Genomic DNA, 21814 nt, shown 5'->3' with positions numbered 1-21814 from the left:
CTCATGCAGACATCGTGGTTGCTGCTTCAGTTTCTGTGAGGCCCTGTGAGCTCTGCTTAGTTGTTTCTGTGTGGGCTATGTTCTCCTAGTATGCTTGGACCCTCTGGGTCCTATAATGTTTCCTCCCTGTTTTCAGCTGTGTGTCCTAGCTCTGCTTAATGTTTGGCTGTGACTCTCTGTATTTGCTGCCATCAGCTGCTGAGGCAGCCTCTCTGATGATGATTGGCTTCCTAATCTATGAGTATAGCAGAAAATTACTAGGAATCATTGTATTGAATTTTTTATTCTTCAGTGCTGTTTGGTTCTACCCTAGGTCTCTGAGCCATCCAGCTTCCAGATCCTGGATATCCAGACAATGTCAGGCATGGGATCCCTCTTGTGGCTTTTGCCTAAAGTTTGACCAGTCATTGGTTGGCCACTCCCACAAGTTCCAAGCTACCATTGCCCAGCACATCTTGCAGGTACAACAGATTGTGGGTTATAGGTTTTGTGACTGAGTTGGTGTTCCAGTCCTTCTACTGGAAGACTTGCCTGGTTACAGAAGACGGCCAGTTCAGGCTCCATATCTCCCATTACTAGGAGTCTTAGTTAGGATCACCCTTGTAGATTCCAGGAAGTTTCCATTACACTAGGTTTTTACCTCACCCCTGAATTCCCCCCCCTCTTCTCAGTCATCTCTTCCAGTACTTTCTCTTCCTCCCTCCCCCTCACCTGATCCTTCCTGTTCCCATCCTCCCCAAGTCATAGTCCACCTGCGAAATTTATTTTCCCTTCCCACTGGTTACTCATTACAAGTAAGCTGGGGCTGGGCCAAGCCTATATTTGGTGTCCTGTGAAGAAAGAAGAAATAGTAACTTCTCAGTTGGAGGATCAAGAAGCCATGAATCCTAAACAGCAGACAGTGAAACTAAATGATGGCCACTTCATCCCTGTACTGGGTTTTGGTACCTATGCACCTCGAGAGGTAATGGTAGCAGAAGGGGCTGAGGGTTCAACAAAATAGAGAGCTTGACTTGGGCAAGTGGGGATGAAATGGTATATGCAGTCATTTAGTTCTGATGTGATACTGTGGGGCTAATCTGCTTCTCCATTTTACCAGGCTAGAGCTATTCCTTGTGGGAGGACAAGGCAGACTGCACTCATCATCAGGACTGATCAACAAACTTAGCTCCAGATTATTGAGGGCACTAGTTTTTCTTTTCATTTCTCTCTATCGCAATTAGGCAGAAAGAATGAAAAGAAGCCATCAAGAGCACTGCATGATGACCAATGATACTGAGTACTGACTATGTTTTTCTTTAATTTTTTTTATTTTACTTTAAATTTATTTGTTTATTTTACATCCTGACTGCAGTTTTGCCTCTCTCTGCTCATCCCATTCCTGTCCCCCACCTCCCAATTCACTGCTCCTTCATTTCTGTTCAGAAAATGGCAGGCCTCTCATGGATATCAACAAAACATGGCATATCAAATTGCAGTAAGACTAAGCACCTCTCCATGTATTGGGGCTCAGCAAAGTGACCCAGTATGAGGAATAGAGCTGGGGCTATTGGTCTCTGCATTTGTTTCTACCAGCTATAGGATGAAGCCTCTCTGATAACAATTGGGCTTTTAAAAAGAAAGTGCTTGTCATCCACCTCCAGTTCTTATATCGACATGTGTGATTATATATTTACTCATTTTAAAACTGTACTATTCTTTTTCATGTGATGGATAGTTTTATGCCAAGCTGACATAAGTTAAAGTCATTTGAGAGGAGAGAATATCTAAAGTGTTAGAGACAGCCCCTGCTCCCACTGTTAGAAATTCCATAAGAAGACCAAGCTACACAACTGTCACATATATGCAGAAGGCCTAGGTCAGTCCAGTGCAGGCTCCCTGGTTCAGTTCAGACTCTGTGAGTTCCTATGAGCCAAGGTTATTTGATTCTGTGGGTTTTCTTGTTATGTCCTTGATCCCCCTGGCTCCTACAATCTTCCTGTCTCTCTTCAGCAGGATTCTCTGAGCTGGGGCAATTGGTCTCTGCATTTGTTTCTACCAGTTGCAGGATGAAACGTCTCTGATGACAATTGGGCTTTTAAAAAATGCTTGTTGGTCACCTCTAGTTCTTCTATCAACAAGTGTGTTTATATATTTACTCATTTTAAAATTGTACTGTTCTTTTTCATGTGCTGGATAGTTTCATGTTAACTTGACATAAACCGAAGTCATTTGAGAGGAGAGAATGTCAGTTAAGAAAATGCTTCCATAAGATCTGGCTGTAGGGAATTTTCTAAATTAGTGATTGATGTAGGAGAGCCCAGTCTACTGTGGGTGGTGTAATCCTGGGTTTGTGGCCCTGGGTTCCATAAGAAAGCAGATTGAGCAAGCCAAAAGGAGTAAGCCATTAGGCAGCAATTCTCTCTGGCCTCTGCATCAGCTCCTGCCTCCAGTTACCTGCCTTGAGTTTCTGCCCTGACATCCTTGAGTGATGGAGTGTGACCTGAAAGTTGTAAGGTGAAATAAATCCTTTCCTCCACAAGTTGCTTTTGGACATGGTGTTTTACCACAGGAACAGAAACTCTAAGACAATGAATATTGGAGAAAATATCTACTTTTTCCTGAATTTCCTTCAATTTTCCTATATGTTTACTACATCACCATTTCATTTTCATCCTTTAATGTACTTCTATATTGTTAATTAAAATTTAGCCAAGCAGAGAGAAAACTTATTTTTAGTTATATCACAACTTCCACAAAATTGTAGCTTAAAGGAGGGCATGTACCTGAATATTTTTCTGTATGATATCCTTAATTTCCTCGGTATGAATCTTTGAGTACACATCTTGCTGATAGTTTTTATTTTTGTGCAGATAAAATGGCTGTGTGAAAATAATTTACATCATACTACTGTCTACTCAATTCCTGTTGACAAACTCAACCTAGATGATCCCTGGGAATGTTGACATCTTCCCATTTCATAACAAGGATGAAAGCTGTCCATGAACTGCCTATGCAAACAGTAGGACTCATGTGTACATGCTTTTATCTAGGATGCACTAGGGGTTGTTTAACAAGCTACAAATAAACAGCTTAGGAATGGAGACTCTAAAAAGTTTCTGTTTAAACTCTTTTGTATTTTGTAAATTCAGTGTTAGGGACTTTGATGTATTCTCTGCGACTTTGCTGGGAGAAGGCTCATCAGAGATTCTATAGTGTTTCTTCTTTATGTGATCTCATGCCCTTTTTCCTATATAAATTTCATGGTTTCATATACCTAGGCATCCTTCTAGCACATAACAGTTCCTGAGATATCAGTGCGGACCCTAATGCCAATGACTGACCTGTAATTGACTGGACAGATTGACTGGTTCCTGGGGTACCCTACTCGTGTGACTCAGTGGGAGAGGTCCAGATAAACTTGGTTGAATTCTTCTCTGCAAATGGACACCACCCTGAAGACACAGGGAAACTTGATGTGGAACAAGATGTTTCCTTTGTTCTTGTACCTTAAAAATTCTAAGTCATATCTATCTCTAAATGCTGCTTTTGATTGTTCTTTTAGGTACCCAAGACTAAGGCTGCAGAAGCCACCAAAATAGCTATAGATGCTGGTTTCCGCCATATTGATTCTGCTTCTATGTATCAAAATGAAGAGGAGGTGGGACTGGCCATCCGAAGCAAGATTGCAGAAGGCATTGTGAAGAGGGATGATATATTTTACACAACAAAGGTTGGTAAAATACACAAATTGACCCTTATTATTGCATACAATGGTAAACATAGAGAAAGCTTTAGCTTTCTCATCAATGTCTTTAAATTCATCAGTGGAATGCTAACTATCTTCTTTTTCTGAGTGTCAGAGCATGATTTAGAATGGACTGAAAAACTGGCTTTTTTTGGATTGCCTGAATAGCTATAAAACTTCTCATTGTTATGAAAACTACTTCTCTTTTTCAACAATAAGATGCACTATTATAAGAAAACACTTTTGGTATTAAACAAGATATAATTAATTCTATAATATATGATATAATTATATAAGTATAATTATACAATAATCAAACATTTTATATAAATATGAATATTTAATATGTAACCATAACATAATATGTATATAATTCTATAATGTGTTCCTTCTCCTATAACTAGGATATAATTGGATGTTCAAAATATTTTCCATTTAGATATACATAAAAAAATAGACATGAGTTCATCCCCTTTGAGTTGATGGGATAATCACATTAGATTTTCATTTTCTTCAGTAAAGATTTTGTTTCTATAAGAAGAACAGAAATACTATGCATAGTAAGAAGTATATGAAATTACATTTATAAGTTATTAGCAGCTATAATCATTTATTATTATGGACTATATATAATTGTGTATGCGATGCTTTTCTGAAACTGCTACCATCGCCACAGAGCTCAGTAGTACATTATGCTATGCCATTATGATGGTTCTGAAGTCATTAGGCAATTGGAGTAGTTCAGCTCAATAAAAGTCTATGGACTACCATTGCATGTTTGGTTCGTTGCTAAACAAAACTTTGTTATGTAGCACATGGCTATGTGTTCTATATTTGTATTTTGATCTTTCTTTCCTAAGTGGTTTCTCATAAAAACCAAACTACATTTTTTAAAAGCTTCACATTTCCAAATGAAGATATTGAGGGTTTTGTTGTTGCTGAAGGCAATGATTTCAGTGTGAGTGGTCAGGCCATGTAAATATTTTGATTTTTTCTTACTCTGACTCAGTTAAAAATATCTTAGGGATGATACTGTTTATTATGTCACTTTACGAAGAGGAAATTGAAATAAGGAGACTGGAAATATCTACATCTCAGTATTAACTTACAATAATATTTTACAATACTCTTAATGCATGTTTCCCATTTAGTAAAACTGTTCAGTAACTCAATTTATAGGTTATATTGTCTTCACCCATGTGTGTTTTAAAAAATATTTACTTATTGTAAGAATATTAGTGTCTTGACTGCATGTATGTTTGTGTACCATGAGTGAACCTGGTACCCACAGAGACCAGAAGGGGGCATCAGATCCCCTAGAATTAGAGTTAAAGAACATTGTGTAGCTGCCATATGGGTGCTGGCAACCAATTCAGGGCTATCCACAAGTACACTCTTGCTAATACATCTCTCTAATCCTCCATGGGTTAGTTTGAGTTTGTACACTTTTATTCAGCTTCTCTTCAGATAGGCACAGCAGCATTGTGCCTTGTTCCTGTGATGGTTAGTGAAGATTCAAAGTGCACATGGCAACAATTATTCCTTCATCAACCATTTTACTAAAAAGACCTGAGACCCCAACTAACAATGCAGAGTGAGCAAATGTAGACCACCCAATTTTGTGGTTGTTAACACAATCTGTCTTTCTGGAACAATTTTAAATGGCTATTTAGACCTAGGGAAACACTAAATAAGATGTTCTAGAGAATAATTCCTTCATTGCCGCTGTTTTTTATTTTTATTTTTTATTTTTTTTTATTTTTTTTTAATTAATTTATTTTGCAATACAATTCAGTTCTACATATCAGCCACGGATTCCCTTGTTCTCCCCCCTCCCGTCCCCCTCACCTTCCCCCCAACCCCCCCCCCCCATTCCCATCTCCTCCAGGGCAAAGCCTTCCCCACAGACTGAGGTCAACCTGGTAGACTCAGTCCAGGTAGGTCTAGTCCCCTCCTCCCAGGCCGAGCCAAACAATCCTGCATAGGCCCCAGGTTTCAAACAGCCAACTCATGCAATGAGCACAAGATCTGGTCCCACTGCCTGGGTGTCTCCCAAACAGATCAAGCCAATCAACTGTCTCATCCATTCAGAGGGCCTGATCCAGTGGGGACCCCTGAGCCATTGGTTCATAGTTCATGTGTTTCCATTCATTTGGCTATTTGTCCCTGTGCTTTATCCAACCTTGGTCTCAACAATTCTCGCTCATATAAACCCTCCTCATTCTCACTAATTGGACTCCCAGAGATCCACCCGGGGCCTAGTCATGGATTTCTGCATCCAGATCCCTCAGTAGTTGGATGAGGTTTCTAGCACAACAATTAGGGTGTTTGGCCATCCCATCACCAGAGTAGGTCAGTTCGGGCTGTCTCTCGACCACTGCCAGCAGTCTGTTGTGTGGGTATCTTTGTGGATTTCTGTGGGCCTCTCTAGCACTTTGCTTCTTCCTATTCTCATGTGGTCTTTATTTACCATGGTCTCCTATTCCTTGTTCTCCCTCTCTGTTGTTGATCCAGCTGGGATCTCCCGCTCCCCCAAGCTCTCTTTCCCTCAACCCTCACCTTTCATTACCCCCACTCATGTCCAGGCTGTTCATGTAGATCTCATTCCATTTCTCTGTCATTGGGTGATCCCTGTGTCTTTCTTGGGGTCCTGTTTTCCAGGTAGCCTCCCTGGTGATGTGAGTAGCAGACAAGTCATCCTTGTTTCATGTCTAGTATCCTGCTATGAGTGAGTACATACCATGTTTGTCTTTCTGAGTCTGGGTTACCTCACTCAGGATGATTTTTTCTAGATCTATCCATTTGTCTGCAAACCTCATGATGCCATTGTTTTTCTCTGCTGAGTAGTATTCCATTGTGTATATGTACCACATTTTGTTTATCCATTCTTCAGTTGAAGGGCATCTGGGTTGTTTCCATGTTCTGGCTATTACAAACAATGCTGATATGAACATAACTGAACAAGTGCTCTTATGGTGTGGTTGAGCATTTCTTGGGTATATGCCCAAGAGTGGTATAGCTGGATCTTGGGGGAGATTGATTCCCAATTTTCTAAGAAAGCGCCATATTGATTTCCAAAGTGGTTGTACAAGCTTGCATTCCCACCAGCAGTGGAGGAGAGTTCCCCTAGCTCCACATCCTCTCCAGCATAAGGTGTCTTCAGTGTTTTTGATCTTAGCCATTCTGACAGGCGTAAGGGGTATCTCAGAGTTGTTTTGATTTGCATTTCCCTGATGATTAGGGATGTTGAGCAGTTCCTTAAATGTCTTTCGGCCATTTGAGTTTCCTCTGTTGAGAATTCTCTGTTTAGTTCTATAGCCCATTTCTTAATTGGACTGTTGGGCATTTTGATGTCTAATTTCTTGAATTCCTTATATATTCTGGATATCAGTCCTCTGTCAGATGTGGGGTTGGTGAAGATCTTTTCCCATTCTGTAGGCTGTCGCTTTGCCTTGTTGACCGTATCCTTTGCTCTACAAAAGCTTCTCAGTTTCAAGAGGTCCCATTGATTGATTGTTTGTCTCAGAGTCTGTGCTACTGGTGTTCTATTTAGGAAGTAGTCTCCTATGCCAATGCGTTCAAGACTACTTCCTACTTTCTCTTCTAGCAGGTTCAGAGTAGCTGGATTTATGTTGAGGTCCTTGATCCACTTGGACTTAAGTTTTGTGCACGGTGATAGATATGGATCTATTTGCAGCCTTCTACAAGTTGATATCCAGTTTTGCCAGCACCATTTGTTGAAGATGCTTTCTTTTTTCCATTGTGCACTTTTGGCTTCTTTGTCAAAAATTGTATGTTCATAGGTGTGCGGATTAATGTCAGGGTCTTCAATTCAATTCCATTGGTCCACATGTCGGTTTTTATGCCAGTACCAAGCTGTTTTTATTACTGTAGCTCTATAGTAGAGCTTGAAGTCAGGGATCGTGATGCCTCCAGAAGTTGTGTTATTGTACAGGATTCCTTTGGCTATCCTGGGTTTTTTGTTTTTCCATATGAAGTTGAGTATTATTTTTTCCAGGTCTATGAAGAATTGTGTTGGTATTTTGATGGGGATTGCATTGAATCTGTAGATTGCTTTTGGTAAGATTGCCATTTTTACTATGTTAGTCCTGCCTATCCATGAGCATGGGAGATCTTTCCATTTTCTGACATCTTCTTCAATTTCTTTTTTCAGGGACTTAAAGTTCTTGTCATACAGGTCCTTCACTTGCTTGGTTAGTGTTACCCCAAGGTATTTTATGTCATTTGTGGCTATAGTAAAGGGTGATGTATCTCTGATTTCCTTCTCCGCTTCTTTGTCCATTGTATATAGGAGGGCTACTGATTTTTTTGAGTTGATCTTGTATCCTGCTATGTTGCTGAAGGTGTTTATAAGCTGTATCAGTTCCTTGGTGGAATCTTTGGGGTCGCTCAAGTATACTATCATGTCATCTGCAAATAGGGAAAGCTTGACTTCTTCCTTTCCAATTTGTATCCCCTTAATCTCCTTATGTTGTCTTATTGCTCTGGCTAGAACTTCAAGTACTATATTGAATAAGTATGGGGAGAGTGGACAGCCTTGCCTCGTTCCTGATTTTAGTGGAATTGCTTTGAGTTTCTCTCCATTTAATTTGATGTTGGCTGTTGGCTTGCTGTAAATTGCCTTTATTATGTTTAGGTATGTTCCCTGTATTCCTGATCGCTCCAATACCTTTATCATGAAAGGGTGTTGGATTTTGTCAAATGCCTTTTCTGCATCCAGTGAGATGATCATATGGTTTTTTTCTTTGAGTTTGTTTATATGGTGTATTACATTGACGGACTTTCGTATGTTGAACCACCCTTGCATCCCTGGAATGAATCCTACTTGATCATGGTGGATAATTGTTTTGATGTGTTCTTGGAGTCTGTTTGCCAGTATTTTATTGAGTATTTTTGCATCAATGTTCATGAGGGAGATCGGTCTGTAGTTCTCTTTCTTTGTTGTATCCTTGTTTGGTTTAGGAATTAGGGTAATTGTAGCCTCGTAGAAGGAGTTTGGTAATGTTCCTTCTGTTTCTATTGTGTGGAACAATTTAGAGAGTATTGGTATTAACTCTTCTTTGAAGATCTGGTAGAATTCTGCGCTGAAACCATCTGGTCCTGGGCTTTTTTTGGTTGGGAGACTTTTAATGACTGTTTCTATTTCATTAGGGATTATTGGACTATTTAAATAGTTTATCTGGTCTTGATTTAACTTAGGTATGTGGTACCTATCCAGAAAGTTATCCATTTCTTTTAGGTTTTCCAGTTTTGTCGAATAGAGGTTTTTGAAGTATGACCTGATGATTCTCTGGATTTCCTCAATGTCTGTTGTTATGTCCCCCTTTTCATTTCTGATTTTGTTGATTTGGATGCTCTCTCTCTGTCTTTTGGTTAGTTTGGATAAGGGCTTGTCTATCTTGTTGATTTTCTCAAAGAACCAACTCTTTGTTTCATTAATTTTTTGTATTGTTCTCTTTGTTTCTATTTTATTGATTTCAGCTCTCACTTTGATAATTTCCTGGCGTCTATTTTTCCTGGGAGACTGTGCTTCTTCTTGTTCTAGAGCTTTCAGGTATGCTGTTAAGTCTCTAGTGTGAGATTTCTCCAACTTATTTATGTGGGCATTTAGTGCTATGAATTTCCCTCTTAGTACTGCTTTCATAGTGTCCCATAAATTTGGATATGTGTCTTCATTTTCATTGATCTCTAGGAAGTCTTTAATTTCTTTCTTTATTTCTTCCTTAACCCATTGGTGATTCAGTTGGGTATTATTCAGTTTCCATGAGATTGCAGGTTTTCTGTAGTTTTTGTTGTTGTTGAAATCCAACTTTAGACCATGGTGGTCTGATAGAACACAGGAGGTTATTCCAATTGTTTTGTATCTGTTTAGATTTGTTTTGTGGCCAAGTATGTGGTCAATTTTAGAGAAGGTTCCATGGGGTGCTGAGAAGAAGGTATATTCTTTTTTGTTAGGATGGAATGTTCTGTAGATATCGATTAAGTCCATTTGAGTCATGACATCAGTTAAGTCCTTTATTTCTCTGTTAAGTTTCAATTTGGGAGATCTGTCCAGTGGTGAAAGTGGGGTGTTGAGGTCTCCCACTATTAATGTGTGGGGTTTTATATGTGATTTAAGCTTTAGTAATGTTTCTTTTACATATGTGGGTGCCCTTGTGTTTGGGGCATAAATATTCAGAATTGAGACTTCATCTTGGTGGATCTTTCCTGTGATGAGTATGTAATGCCCTTCTTGATCTCTTTTGATTGATTTTAGTTTGAAGTCTATTTTGCTGGATATCAAGATGGCTACACCCGCTTGTTTCTTAAGACCGTTTGATTGGAAAGTCTTTTCCCAGTCTTTTATTTTTAGGTAGTGTCTATCTTTGAATTTGAGATGTGTTTCTTGTATGCAGCAGAAAGATGGGTCCTGCTTTCGTATCCATTCTGTAAGCCTATGTCTTTTTATAGGTGAATTAAGTCCATTGATATTGAGGGAAATTAATGACCATTGATTGTTCATTCCTGTTATTTTTTGGTGGTGATGTGTGGGTACTTCTATACGTTGGGGTTTACTGCTGTGGCTTTATCTGTTGCCTGTGTTTTCGAGGGTGTATCTGACTTCCTTAGGTTGGAATTTTCCTTCTAGTGCTTTCTGTAGGGCTGGGTTTGTGGATAAGTATTGTTTAAATCTGGCTTTGTCATGGAATGTCTTGTTCACTCCATCTATGGTGATTGAAAGTTTTGCTGGGTATATTAGTCTAGGTTGACATCCATGGTCTCTTAGTGTCTGCATTACATCTGTCCAGGTTCTTCTTATTTTTTATTTTTATAAAGTAGCTGTTCTCTTAGAGTTCTTGGGAATCCTGGGACATCCTGAAGACATTTACATAAGGTTAATGAGGTTATTTACATTACAAGCAATAGTTATGGGTGAGGTCAGAGTTACTTCACATATGTTAATCTAACACAGCACACCACAATGAATTATATGCAAGAACAGTTATAGTGTATTAAACTCTTAAAATGTTTTATTGATTTAGCAAAATATAATTTTGATGATTATTATTGAACATTATTATTACTTAATGAAAGTTTTGGAACTTGAATAATTTTCTAGATTAACTTACAATGAATAAACATTTAAAGGAGGTCTATGGCTACATCAAATGAAAAAAGTTCAAGAGGAAGAGGAATAGTTTCTCCTATGGTCATGAATGTCACACCAGTAGAAAAATGTTTCTGTATTAGGTAAAGTAACACAACAAACTCTTGAGATTTAATAATTGAATGTTAATTCCATTCTTTACCTTTCATAGCTTTGGTGTACTTTTCATCGTCCAGAACTGGTGCAATTTTGCTTGGAACAGTCACTGAAGAAACTCCAGTTGCCCTATGTGGACCTGTACCTTATTCATTTCCCAATGTCTCTGAAGGTATGCAGTTTGGATTACCAAAAAATTATCTTTAATGTTAACATATTCCTGGTTGGTTGAATTCGACTTCTATAAAGTTTTAAAACATAATTCAGTTAATTTTAGAAAATACTCCAAATGTTTTATGCAAAGGAGTTGCTAGGATTATGTAAACAAAGACCCTAAACCATAATAAATAGATTTGGTATTATAAGTAGTCTTACAAAGTGTCTCTGCTTTTCAATTCCTGACCTGTGTATTACTTTAAATTTGTATGCATTTTTAAAAAGTTATTTTAATTTTACTTTATGTGTGTGAGTGTTTTGCACTATGTCTGTGTGTAGTACACAATGAGTTCAGAAGATGGCATTGCATCCCTTGGGATAGGAGTTATAAACAGTTAAGAGCTGACATGTGGGTGCCAAGAATTGAATCTGTGTACTCTGGAAAGCAGCAAGTGCTCTTAAGTATTGAGCAATCTATTCAGTTCCAAATTTAATTAGTTTTTTTATTCCAGCAATTTCCACTGGTGACAAATTTAGCCTTGAGGAAGTTTTTGAAGTTCTAGTTCATTGACAGGTGTTGGCTTCTCTGTATTTTACATCCCCAAAATAATCTTGAAAATATACCAGTCTAGGACTGGAGAGATGGTTCAGTGGTTAAGAGCACTTTCTGGTCTTACAGAAGACCTGAGTTCAGTTTCAAGTTCCCACTGAGGCAGCTCATAACTGTCTGTAACTCCAGCTTTAGCAGACCTGACACATTTTCTAGCCTTAATCAGCACCTTCACAGTTGTGAAACACACATACACACACACACGCACACACACACACACACACACACACACACACACACACACACACACACCAAACAAACAAAGAAACAAACACAAAAGAAAGCAACACAACAAAATGTAACAACCTTGTCTTTTCATATTTTGTTCACTTGCCAGGCTTGAAGCACCCACAAGCAAGGAAACATGGGGAAAATTTCTTGTTTATCATGGGCCAAAAATGTAGTTTATTGTTGGTGGAGATCACAGCCTTATTCTTGTCCAATTCCTAAGTGAAGGTGGCATTGAATAGAAACACAAGACAAACAAGATAGTGTTAGGACCCAGAAATTAGCTCTTTATTGAAATTTAATTATGTATTTTTTAAAGAACTATGGTGTTCAAGGACATTCTTTACAACTCTACATTCATAACATAAGTATTACATGAAGTATGATCCACTCATCTGCTGGAAGTCCTATTCACAACCCTCTATCAGTGAGTTTTGCTTTTGTGAGGAATAGCTCTCAATAGCTACAGCTGTTGAGAGATTAGTTTAACATTTGTCTCTATTTCAGCCAGGAGAGGATTATCTTCCAACAGATGAGAATGGAAAAACCATATTTGACATAGTGGATCTCTGTGCCACCTGGGAGGTGAGTATTTGGATTAGAGAGCACAATGGGAAGTACAGAAAGGGCAAGTAGAGTCAGAACTCCACTGTGAGAGTGAGGTGTGCATTCTGTGTTGTAAAAACTAATGGTTTTATAAGGGCCTGTTTCTTAAGATTGGGGACCATGCATGACAGTGATATAATAGTAATGAAGGGAAGGTTTGACTAAAATGACAACAAAGAGTCTAATTGACCAAGGATCGCTCAGGGTCCTCTTCATGGTTGATACTATCATTCTCCTTACTCTTTTGTTTTTTCTAAGGAGTAATGCCAAGAAGTTTCATTTTCATTTTCTTACAGTGTTGTTTCTAATGTTATAGTCTTCCATTTATATTAGTTTATATTTTGGCATATTTTTTCTGTCTAGGCCATGGAGAAGTGTAAGGATGCAGGACTGACCAAGTCCATCGGGGTGTCCAACTTTAACCGCAGGCAGCTGGAGAAGATCCTGAACAAGCCAGGGCTCAAGTACAAGCCTGTGTGCAATCAGGTGGGGATCCTAAGTCCCCATTCTTTCCCATTTATTCCTTTCTTTCTCTGCTACTGCCAGGTGCCAGTTGGAGGGAAGAAGTAGCATTAGAAACTTAGAATGAAGTTTTAAGATGATCGTATTCCCTAGTATCTTTTAATTTCTCTGATTTCTGCCATTAAATAAAGTGTGATAGCTCGTTCATTGTGCCATGCCTTGTCTCTGGAGTTACTTTTAGCAACATTAAGGTAAATGGTAAAGTTTCTTTATTTTAAATAGTGACCTAAATCATACACATATTTGGTACATGTTTCATTACCAATTTTCATGTCATATTTGAGAATCCATCAATGATTTTTGTGTAAGTAGTCAATTTTTGTGGTTTGGAAATCATTATTTCATTTTTAGCTACTCTGTAACATTTCTTACCTGAGGCATCCTTTGAAAAATTCAAACTAGTAAAGTTATTTCTAGAAGAGAGACTAATCTTTTATAATTTTCATTATCAGTGTTTTGAGAAAGAAAGCCACTATAATGATTACCACTGACTGGGGACTCTTACTTTCCTCTTTACATGTTTATCTTCTCATTTCTTCCCTTCCTTTTCTTCCCACAAACCCTCCTATGTGAAGGCAGAACTGAGAAAAGGTACCAAGCCACGTCGCTAAACATAATAAGAATTATGGGTTCATTTAAGTGTAAGAGCTAGTCAATAGTTAGCCTGAGCTAATGGCTGAGCAGTTTTAATTAATATAAGCCTCTGTGTGTTTACTTGGGTCCAAGCAGCTGCAGGACTAGCAGATGAGAGAGATTTGTCCTGACCACGGGCCAGATGGGACACAGGAAAACTTCTAGCTACACTCCCATGCACCCCTTTTCCTCTTTCAAATTCAGTTCATAACCTTTATTTTGATTCATTGTTGTTATAAGCACATACATATTTATAAATTCATGAATATAGGCTTCTCAGTCTGCATAATGTTACTTGAATATGTATATGTTTTTAGGACTGATCAGTTGGTACCAAATAATCGATTGGCATGCCCCTACCTGGGAAAGACTATTTCTCCTACTCTCAGAATTCCTTAGTTGCTTGTAGTTCTTTTAGCACATTAGTAAGACATCATTTATTTTCATTTTCTGTAAATATTTGCCCTGAGTTTTCTTATTTTTCATTTTAATATCAAGAAATACATAAATGACATTATTGCCATATCCACATACCTCTTTCTTTTCTTTCCTTTATGGATTCTTATGAATTTTTGTTTTAGTTTTCTATTTAGTAATCAAAATTCAGTGTGTCCATTTCCTGCTCCACATCTGGAACCAGTGATGACTCACCATAGCAAAAACTAGTATTTGCATCCATCAAGTAGGATATAGAGCTCACTCCCCTCAGAAATGTTACTTCTCCAACTGTTACTTCCCTGCAACCTAAGTTATAAATTTAACCATGTAAATCTGGAACAATTAATGGGAGTAATACATGGGTAGAGGAGGAAGTGGTAGAAGGGTGAATAGGCTCAAAATGTATGACATATTTATGAAGATGTATCTGAAATTCCTCACTATGTGCAATGAATATAAACCAATTACTTTATTTAATCATGGACCTAGCAAGATGGCTCAGTGGTTAAAAGGTCTTATCTCCAATCCCTTTGATTCTTGGGACCCCGTGATAGAAGGAAAGAACTGACCACACAAAAATCTTTTTTTTTTCTTTTGGTTTTTACAAGACAGGGTTTCTCTGTGTAGCTTTGTGCCTTTCCTGGATCTCGCTCTGTAGACCAGGCTGGCCTCAAACTCACAGAGATCTGCCTGCCTCTGCCTCCTGAGTGCTGGGATTAAAGGCATGCACCACCACCGCCTGGCTCCACACAAAAATCTTTTAACCACTACATGTTCACTGTGACATACACACAAATACCTACCAAACCCCAAATACATAAATAAATGTAAAAAAAATCTTACTATGAAGATGTTTATATTTTCTTTTTTTTTCCTTTTTGCCCTCTTCCTTCTTCATCTTCTGATTCTGTGTGTTTGTTTGTTTGTTTTGCTTGTTTTATAAGACATAGCCTCTATCTGCAGCCCAGGCTGGCCTGAAACCTATTATAGACTAGAATGACCACAAATTCATTGCAATCTTCCTGTCTCAGCTTCCTAAAGTGTTTGGTTATGGGCATGAGTCGCCACAATAGGCCTGATAGTGATACATTCAATTCAAATTTCATTGCATGGGTTAAACTAGCACACATTTTAAGTATTTTTTAAACATTTCTTTGTAACATTAAATATGGAATTTTATGTAAATTAGTATGTTTCTATTTCATCCATCTATAGGTAGAATGTCATCCTTATCTCAACCAGGCAAAACTTCTGGATTTCTGCAAGTCAAAAGACATAGTTCTGGTTGCTTACAGTGCTCTGGGAAGCCACCGAGAAAAACAATGGTAATATGGACAATGAGAATAAAACCAAAGGAAAACATTGTTGATTAAATATTTTTCATCTTACAACACTTTTTTTTGGAGTTCATTATGTAATGAACTGTAAGCAGGAAGAATTTTCATTTTTGGGAGAATAAAAGACCGTAATGGTTTTATAGTTCCATGTATTAAATTTGTTAAAACCCTGGTCTATATATCGATCTTCCTATGTATTAGAAGTCTTCTAACAAATCAAAGAGTAAGGAGAAGGAATTTAACATTTCTACCTTCCCTCCAGGGTAGACCAGAAATCCCCCATTCTTTTGGATGATCCAGTTCTTGGTTCCATGGCAAAAAAATACAAGCGAACTCCAGCCCTGATTGCTCTTCGCTATCAGCTGCAGCGTGGGGTTGTGGTCCTAGCCAAGAGTTTCACAGAGAAGAGGATAAAAGAGAACATACAGGTGATGAGATGCTGCAGGTGTTAGGCACCTACACAGAATTGTCCTAATGGACTTGGTTTTTAGTCCTATAACACTAGTCAGAATCACAGTGCATTTGTGCTTTAAGGGCATCTCCAGGGGGTTTCAATTCTGTTTCTCAGAAGTTAGATTTTTATATCACAATGACATTGGTAATTTAACCTTAAGTGAGTGGCATGCTCTTTTCTTCATTTTCTGAATGAGGCAGGTGAGACTAGGTGACTTTCATTCTTCAAATTATGTATATTTCCCTATACATATTCATATTTTAATGATCAGGTCTCTAATCACTTTGAATGTACTTCATGTCAACTATTTTTTCACATCTTGGCTCCTTTGAGAGTGGTTTTCTGCTCATTTCAAATAGGAGAACATTTATACCATTAACACTAGTAGTGCTAAAATCAGTCCACACCTACTTACAGGCTCTTTTTGAAAAGTCACTTATGTAGCTCCTTAGTTCATGGTTAGAGATTTGTGTGGGTTGATCTGATCTCAGTCAGGTTATTGTAATCTTAGTCAGGCTCTCTCTTTTTGCATAGAGAAGTTGCTTATGCATGTGGGGAGCAGTGATACATATTTCATTGTCCTAAGTGGAGTTGGTTTCTCCTCTCTGTAGTGTTTATCCTCCCGCCAGCCAGTGTTCCTCATATTGTACAATCCACAATAGTTTCTGAATTCTATAGTGTGTTTTCATGTCTAATTTTCTATCAGGTACACTATTCCTTCTTGCAAATACGACTGATGCCCTAAGACATGTGGCAACAATTTCTTCCACATCCTAATGTGAACAGCTCTAAATTCATTTAGTATGGAGTGGACTCTGAAAGATACAAAGAAGAGATGTTCTTGTGGTCTATATCATTTTTGTATTCTCTAAATTCATTGATCTTACATTCTGCCTTTGTTAAACAACTCATTCCTAAATCCCGTTTCCCCTATGACTTAAATTAAATACTATTATAAAAGAGATTTTCTCTGTACATTATTTAGATTATTCATGGCTTTCTTTGTGGTTGCCTGATGTTAAGCTTTCCTGTGTAAAACACACTAAAATTCTTCTCCATTATCTTTGAAAATGTCATTCTCTGTTCTTTCCAGCTTATCATTAAATTTCATCAGAATTATTCTGTCATCATTTCAAATGTTGACTAAAACATACTTACAATTGAAAAATGGGTAACAAAATTTTTTATCCGAATTTTTTATATTTTTTTATATTTCTTCAGATTATTTGTTAATACCTTTGTCTGTGAGGCTTTACATTTCAATTCAGAAATTAATTTCCAGAACTTCCACACCTGGTATTCATCACTTACTTAAATGTTTTGATGAACATGTGTTTAGTTTCTTGATTTCTTTAATATATTAAATAGTTTATCTGCACCATTCAGTCTGGTACATTTGAAATGGGCAGATGGGCAAATATGCAGTATAAAATAATAATGTAGTTCCTAATTGTTTTTTAGGTTTTTGAATTTCAGTTGACTTCAGAGGACATGAAAGTCCTTGATGGCCTAAATAAAAATATCCGATATGTATCTGGTTGCATGTAAGTAATTTCAATAACCATATTTTACTCAACTTTTTTTTCTGAGGTGAATGTAACATAATTGTTATCATTTGTCCTAATTTAAACAAGGAATACGAGGCCACGTTAAATCAGGAAGGAGACAAATACTTTAGCAACTGTTTCTAGCCTCCTGTGGATTCTGTCCATTGTGACAGGAGCAGGAGGAGTGGGCCCTTGCTCAGGCTCACGTACTACAGTTACTTCTCTCCTACGGTTTCAGGGAACACTCTATGTCTTCAGTGCTGGGTCTGTGTGCTCCATGTATGCTTCTGAATTCATCTGTCCTGTGATTTACCCTTGAGGCATTTAAACAAGCCTCTTGAAGCGTTTTCAATTCAACATCATGTCATTTTACATATCACCTGCTTAACCTCTAATTGTATTAAATGCATGACCATCAATTCTACGGTCTGCGATATTTCCTCCAGGTGAAATTGTTCATTGTTTTCAGGCAATTTAATGTTTTCAATGGTTTGAAAAACTCCACTTCTTTCATATTGCACTTTCCCCCCTCAGGTTCTAATCACTGTGTTTGTGTTAATAATGACTGGCTTAATGAATTCTATAGCTCACTTGGTATTGGTTTTCTAGCATATTGAGATCTCAATGTTGAAGATCAAGAAGTTATAGGGAATAGAATTATAACCAACACTACAGCATGTAGAAAATAGTCCCACCTGATGGAGGACTTCTAGTCAATAAGAAACCTTACTCTTCCTTCATGCTATATGTATCTTATACATTTGAAGTAGAAAGTATGTATGTATATATATATATACATATATATCTGATATATACTTCATATATGTATATATACATCATATATACACACATATATATATATATATACATATGTATGTAACATGAATCTTAAAAGTTCTTATTAATAAAAACAAACCCAGAGCCAGGTATTGGGGGTCAACGCTGAATGATCAGAGAAACAGAACAAGCCACAACTTCCTCACCTTGCCAGTTCCTCAGCTGATCCTGTTTCCTCAAACTGGAAGCCTCTGTGTCCTCATCTGAATGGGTCTCAGTTGAACTGTTTGCTCAAAAGCCTAAAAGCTCAACCAGCTCTAGTTCCTGGTCCTCACGCCTTAAATACCTTTCTGCTTTCTGCCATCACTTCCTGGGATTAAAGGCACGAGTTACCATGCCTGGCTGTTTCCAGTGTGGCCTTGAACTCACAGAGTTCCGGATGGATTTCTGCCTCCCAAGTAATAGGATTAAAGGCATGTGTGCCACCATTTTCTGGTCTCTATGTCTAGTGGCTGTTCTGTTCTCTGACCCCAGATAAGTTTATTAGGGTGCACAATATTTTGGGGAACACAATATCACCACATATGTATGTATATATGAATATATATCAGTCATATATATGTATATACAAACATATATCAATATATCTGATATATATATCAGAAGGTAGGAAAAGATATATTTATTACATCAATGAGGGAAGAAATGGAATATGTATTTCTTCTAATACTGGGAAATTATTTCTAAAAGAACATAAATATGAGAATTGATGAACATAGTGTACACTAACATATATAAAAATTGCTAGTATATTTTATCTTTATTAACGCTTTTATTAGTATGAAGAAAAGTGAAGAAAAACAGACAAATATTACAAAAAGACCAAGCACCAAGCAATCACTTATATTATTCATTTGAAAAATTAATAAGTAATTCTTTTTATCTCCTTTATAGCTTCTGTTACTATTACTTTCTTGTGATCTTCTATAGTTATCTTCTTGGATACATATATGCAATAGTCTTCCACTTATCTTTATGTATTGCTTTGTATGGCATATGCATGTATGTGCCTGTTTGTATAAGTGGATAAGTGCTTGTGAGTGTACCACTGCATGCATCTGGTTGTCAGTGGACAATCTTGATTGTGGTCCTTGCCTTCCACCTTGTTTGAGACAGAGTACTTTGTTTCTACTGAGTATGCTAGGCTACCTGTGGGTTTGTAGGAAATTTCCTGTCTCCACTTTCCATCTCACCATGGAGAACTATTACACTTGCATGCTACCATGCCCAGCTATATGTGGGTACTGGGGATCAAACCTCATGCCACCCGTTTGCACCAAAAGCATTTTCTCTACTTGCTGTGGGATGGTCTGTATGTCAAATGTGTTGCTGATTGGTCAATGAATAAATCACTGATTGGTCAGTGGCCAGGCAGGAAGTATAGGCGGGACTAACAGAGAGGAGAATTGAGAGAACAGGAAGCTGGGTGAGGGAGACACTGCCAGCCGCCATCAGGACAAGGAAGATGTAAAGTACTGGTAAGCCACAAGCCACGTGGCAAGGTATAGATTAATAGAAATGGATTAATTTAAGCTGTAAGAACAGTTAGCAAGAAGCCTGCCACAGCCATACAGTTTGAAACCAATATAAGTCTCTGTGTTTACTTGGTCGGGTCTGAGCGGTTGTGGGACTGGCGGGTGGCAGAGATTTATCCTGACTGTGGGCCAGGCAGGAAAACTCTAGCTACATCTACTCAGCCATGTTTCCAGTCCATTCTTTCTACTTCTGAATCAAGACTAGTATAGTGCATGTAGAAGGCAGCTAGCAAGTAATTTATCAATTAGAAAAATTGAAATGAAATTGATATCATCCATTTGTATCTTCCTGAAGTACTTCTTAGTGCAGAGTGTGTAGCTTGGCTTGTTCTTTTCAAAACAAAAGGATCAGTTTCTATTTTCATTAAGAGTTTGTAATTGAAAGAACCAAATATCCTTTTTTGATAGATGTATATTTGACAATTTGACTTTCTATTTTCTGTGTAAGTCTTAGAGAAAGGAGCATGATATGAATTACTTATTTAGCTTTGTTTAATGATTTATAAAATAATGTTCAAGGTAGACTGTATGAACTACCAGAAAATAAAAATTTGTATTTCCACATAACAACTTCATAGAAGTCACTCAAAACTAATATGATTTATTTGTCTTTCTAGCTTTAAGGACCACCCTGAGTTTCCATTTTCGGATGAATATTAACATGGAGGCCTGAGTCATGCCTTGTGCCAGAAGTCCCTGCATGTGGATAGTGTAGAGGAAGAGTGCACAGTGATGATGATTCCATATGTCACCCTAATCCATGCTTCTTAGCAACCCTGGCTCTGCTGAATTCTCAGCCATATGCAAGGAAGCAAACACAGTATATATTTGCCCCTTTCTGAATAGAAATAAAAGAATGATTTTCTGCAGCATTTATATATGCCAGTTTATATTATTCACATATTTTAACTTCTCCTGACTCATTTGGATCCCAAAAGGATTTCCTTGGAATGTGTGTACACGGGATATAATGATAAAAGACATTTTACAAACATCTAATATCATCAACAGAATTATCTGGCAAGTAGGAGTTATCAAGTATTTATTAATATGTTTTTCTCTAGTATTTCAAGGAACAAAAATGCATATCATGTGTGGTGTAGAAAGTGAACCATTCATAGGAAGGGTGACCTTGAGTCCCAGTGTTTCTCCAGAAACCTAGACACTGAAGTATCCTTGCAGGGGGTGGGTGGGATGGGGGTTGAGAGGAGGTGAGGGGAACCCAGCCTTCAAGGACCATGAAGACTCTAATGAAGGGAGATCTAGCAGAGACAAGCTGAGCGAGTCTTGGCTTGGAAAATGTGGATCAATATCCTTTGGAAAACGTATCTAACTAAGAAAAGTGTACTTTGTATGCAGTGCATCCTCAATCTAGTGATGTGCGTCAAACTGGAGCCCAGGTAGCCCAGGAAAAGCAATGTTCTTCCTCATGTGTAGGGACCTTTATTTAAACTTCTATGTCTTTAAAAAAAAGTTTTGACTTTGTCAATTTATTGAAACCCATTTTCAGGCGTTTCCCCCCTCCATTTGAGTTAAACTAGCTTTCATGAACAAAGGTAACCTTCAAAATTTTAGAGGATAACTAAGGCAATAAGATAATAAGGAAAATACACAACAATTCAGGAGTTGTGTGATCTAACTCACTCAGAGTTGTTCACAAAATATGACCAAATATGATTACTGACCAAAAGTTAGATTTCCAGTTTTAAGTCTGTTAAGTCAAGAACTTGGAAACTGCCATTTATTGCCTCACAATAAAGAAGAAATTGACAAACTAATGCTTCCTTCCCTGGGTCTGTAAGAAAGCCAAAACCACAGGCCAAAGTCCTTACCTGAAAATCAAGATGAGAAAAATTACCATCACAACATACACAGACAACATTCATGTCCTTATAACCGATGAATTTAGGATTTCTAAAT

General features: G+C 37.7%; 1 protein-coding gene across 3 annotated transcripts; it reads left to right on the top strand.

Moving 5' to 3' along the window:
* Positions 1-880: 880 nt before the first annotated feature.
* On the top strand, positions 881-20554 carry LOC128103436 (estradiol 17 beta-dehydrogenase 5). 3 transcript variants are annotated; one of them, XM_052727837.1, is made up of 9 exons: positions 881-964; positions 3545-3712; positions 11047-11163; positions 12493-12570; positions 12955-13077; positions 15400-15509; positions 15784-15949; positions 17452-17519; positions 20512-20554. In XM_052727837.1, exons 1-9 carry the CDS (start codon positions 881-883, stop codon positions 20552-20554), a joined length of 957 nt encoding a protein of 318 aa, XP_052583797.1. The 3 variants fall into 3 exon arrangements, with proteins under 3 accessions (XP_052583797.1, XP_052583796.1, XP_052583798.1); XM_052727836.1 differs by having other exon boundaries at positions 17437-17519; XM_052727838.1 differs by lacking the exon at positions 12493-12570 and having other exon boundaries at positions 17437-17519.
* The last annotated feature ends 1260 nt before the right edge of the window (positions 20555-21814 follow it).

This window comes from Peromyscus californicus, unplaced genomic scaffold (genome assembly GCF_007827085.1).
Source record: "Peromyscus californicus insignis strain IS unplaced genomic scaffold, ASM782708v3 Scaffold_8__1_contigs__length_139910024, whole genome shotgun sequence".
Taxonomy (NCBI): domain Eukaryota; kingdom Metazoa; phylum Chordata; class Mammalia; order Rodentia; family Cricetidae; genus Peromyscus; species Peromyscus californicus.
The sequence above is the reverse complement of the archived record's forward strand: the minus strand, read 5'-3'. Positions and strand labels throughout refer to the sequence as shown.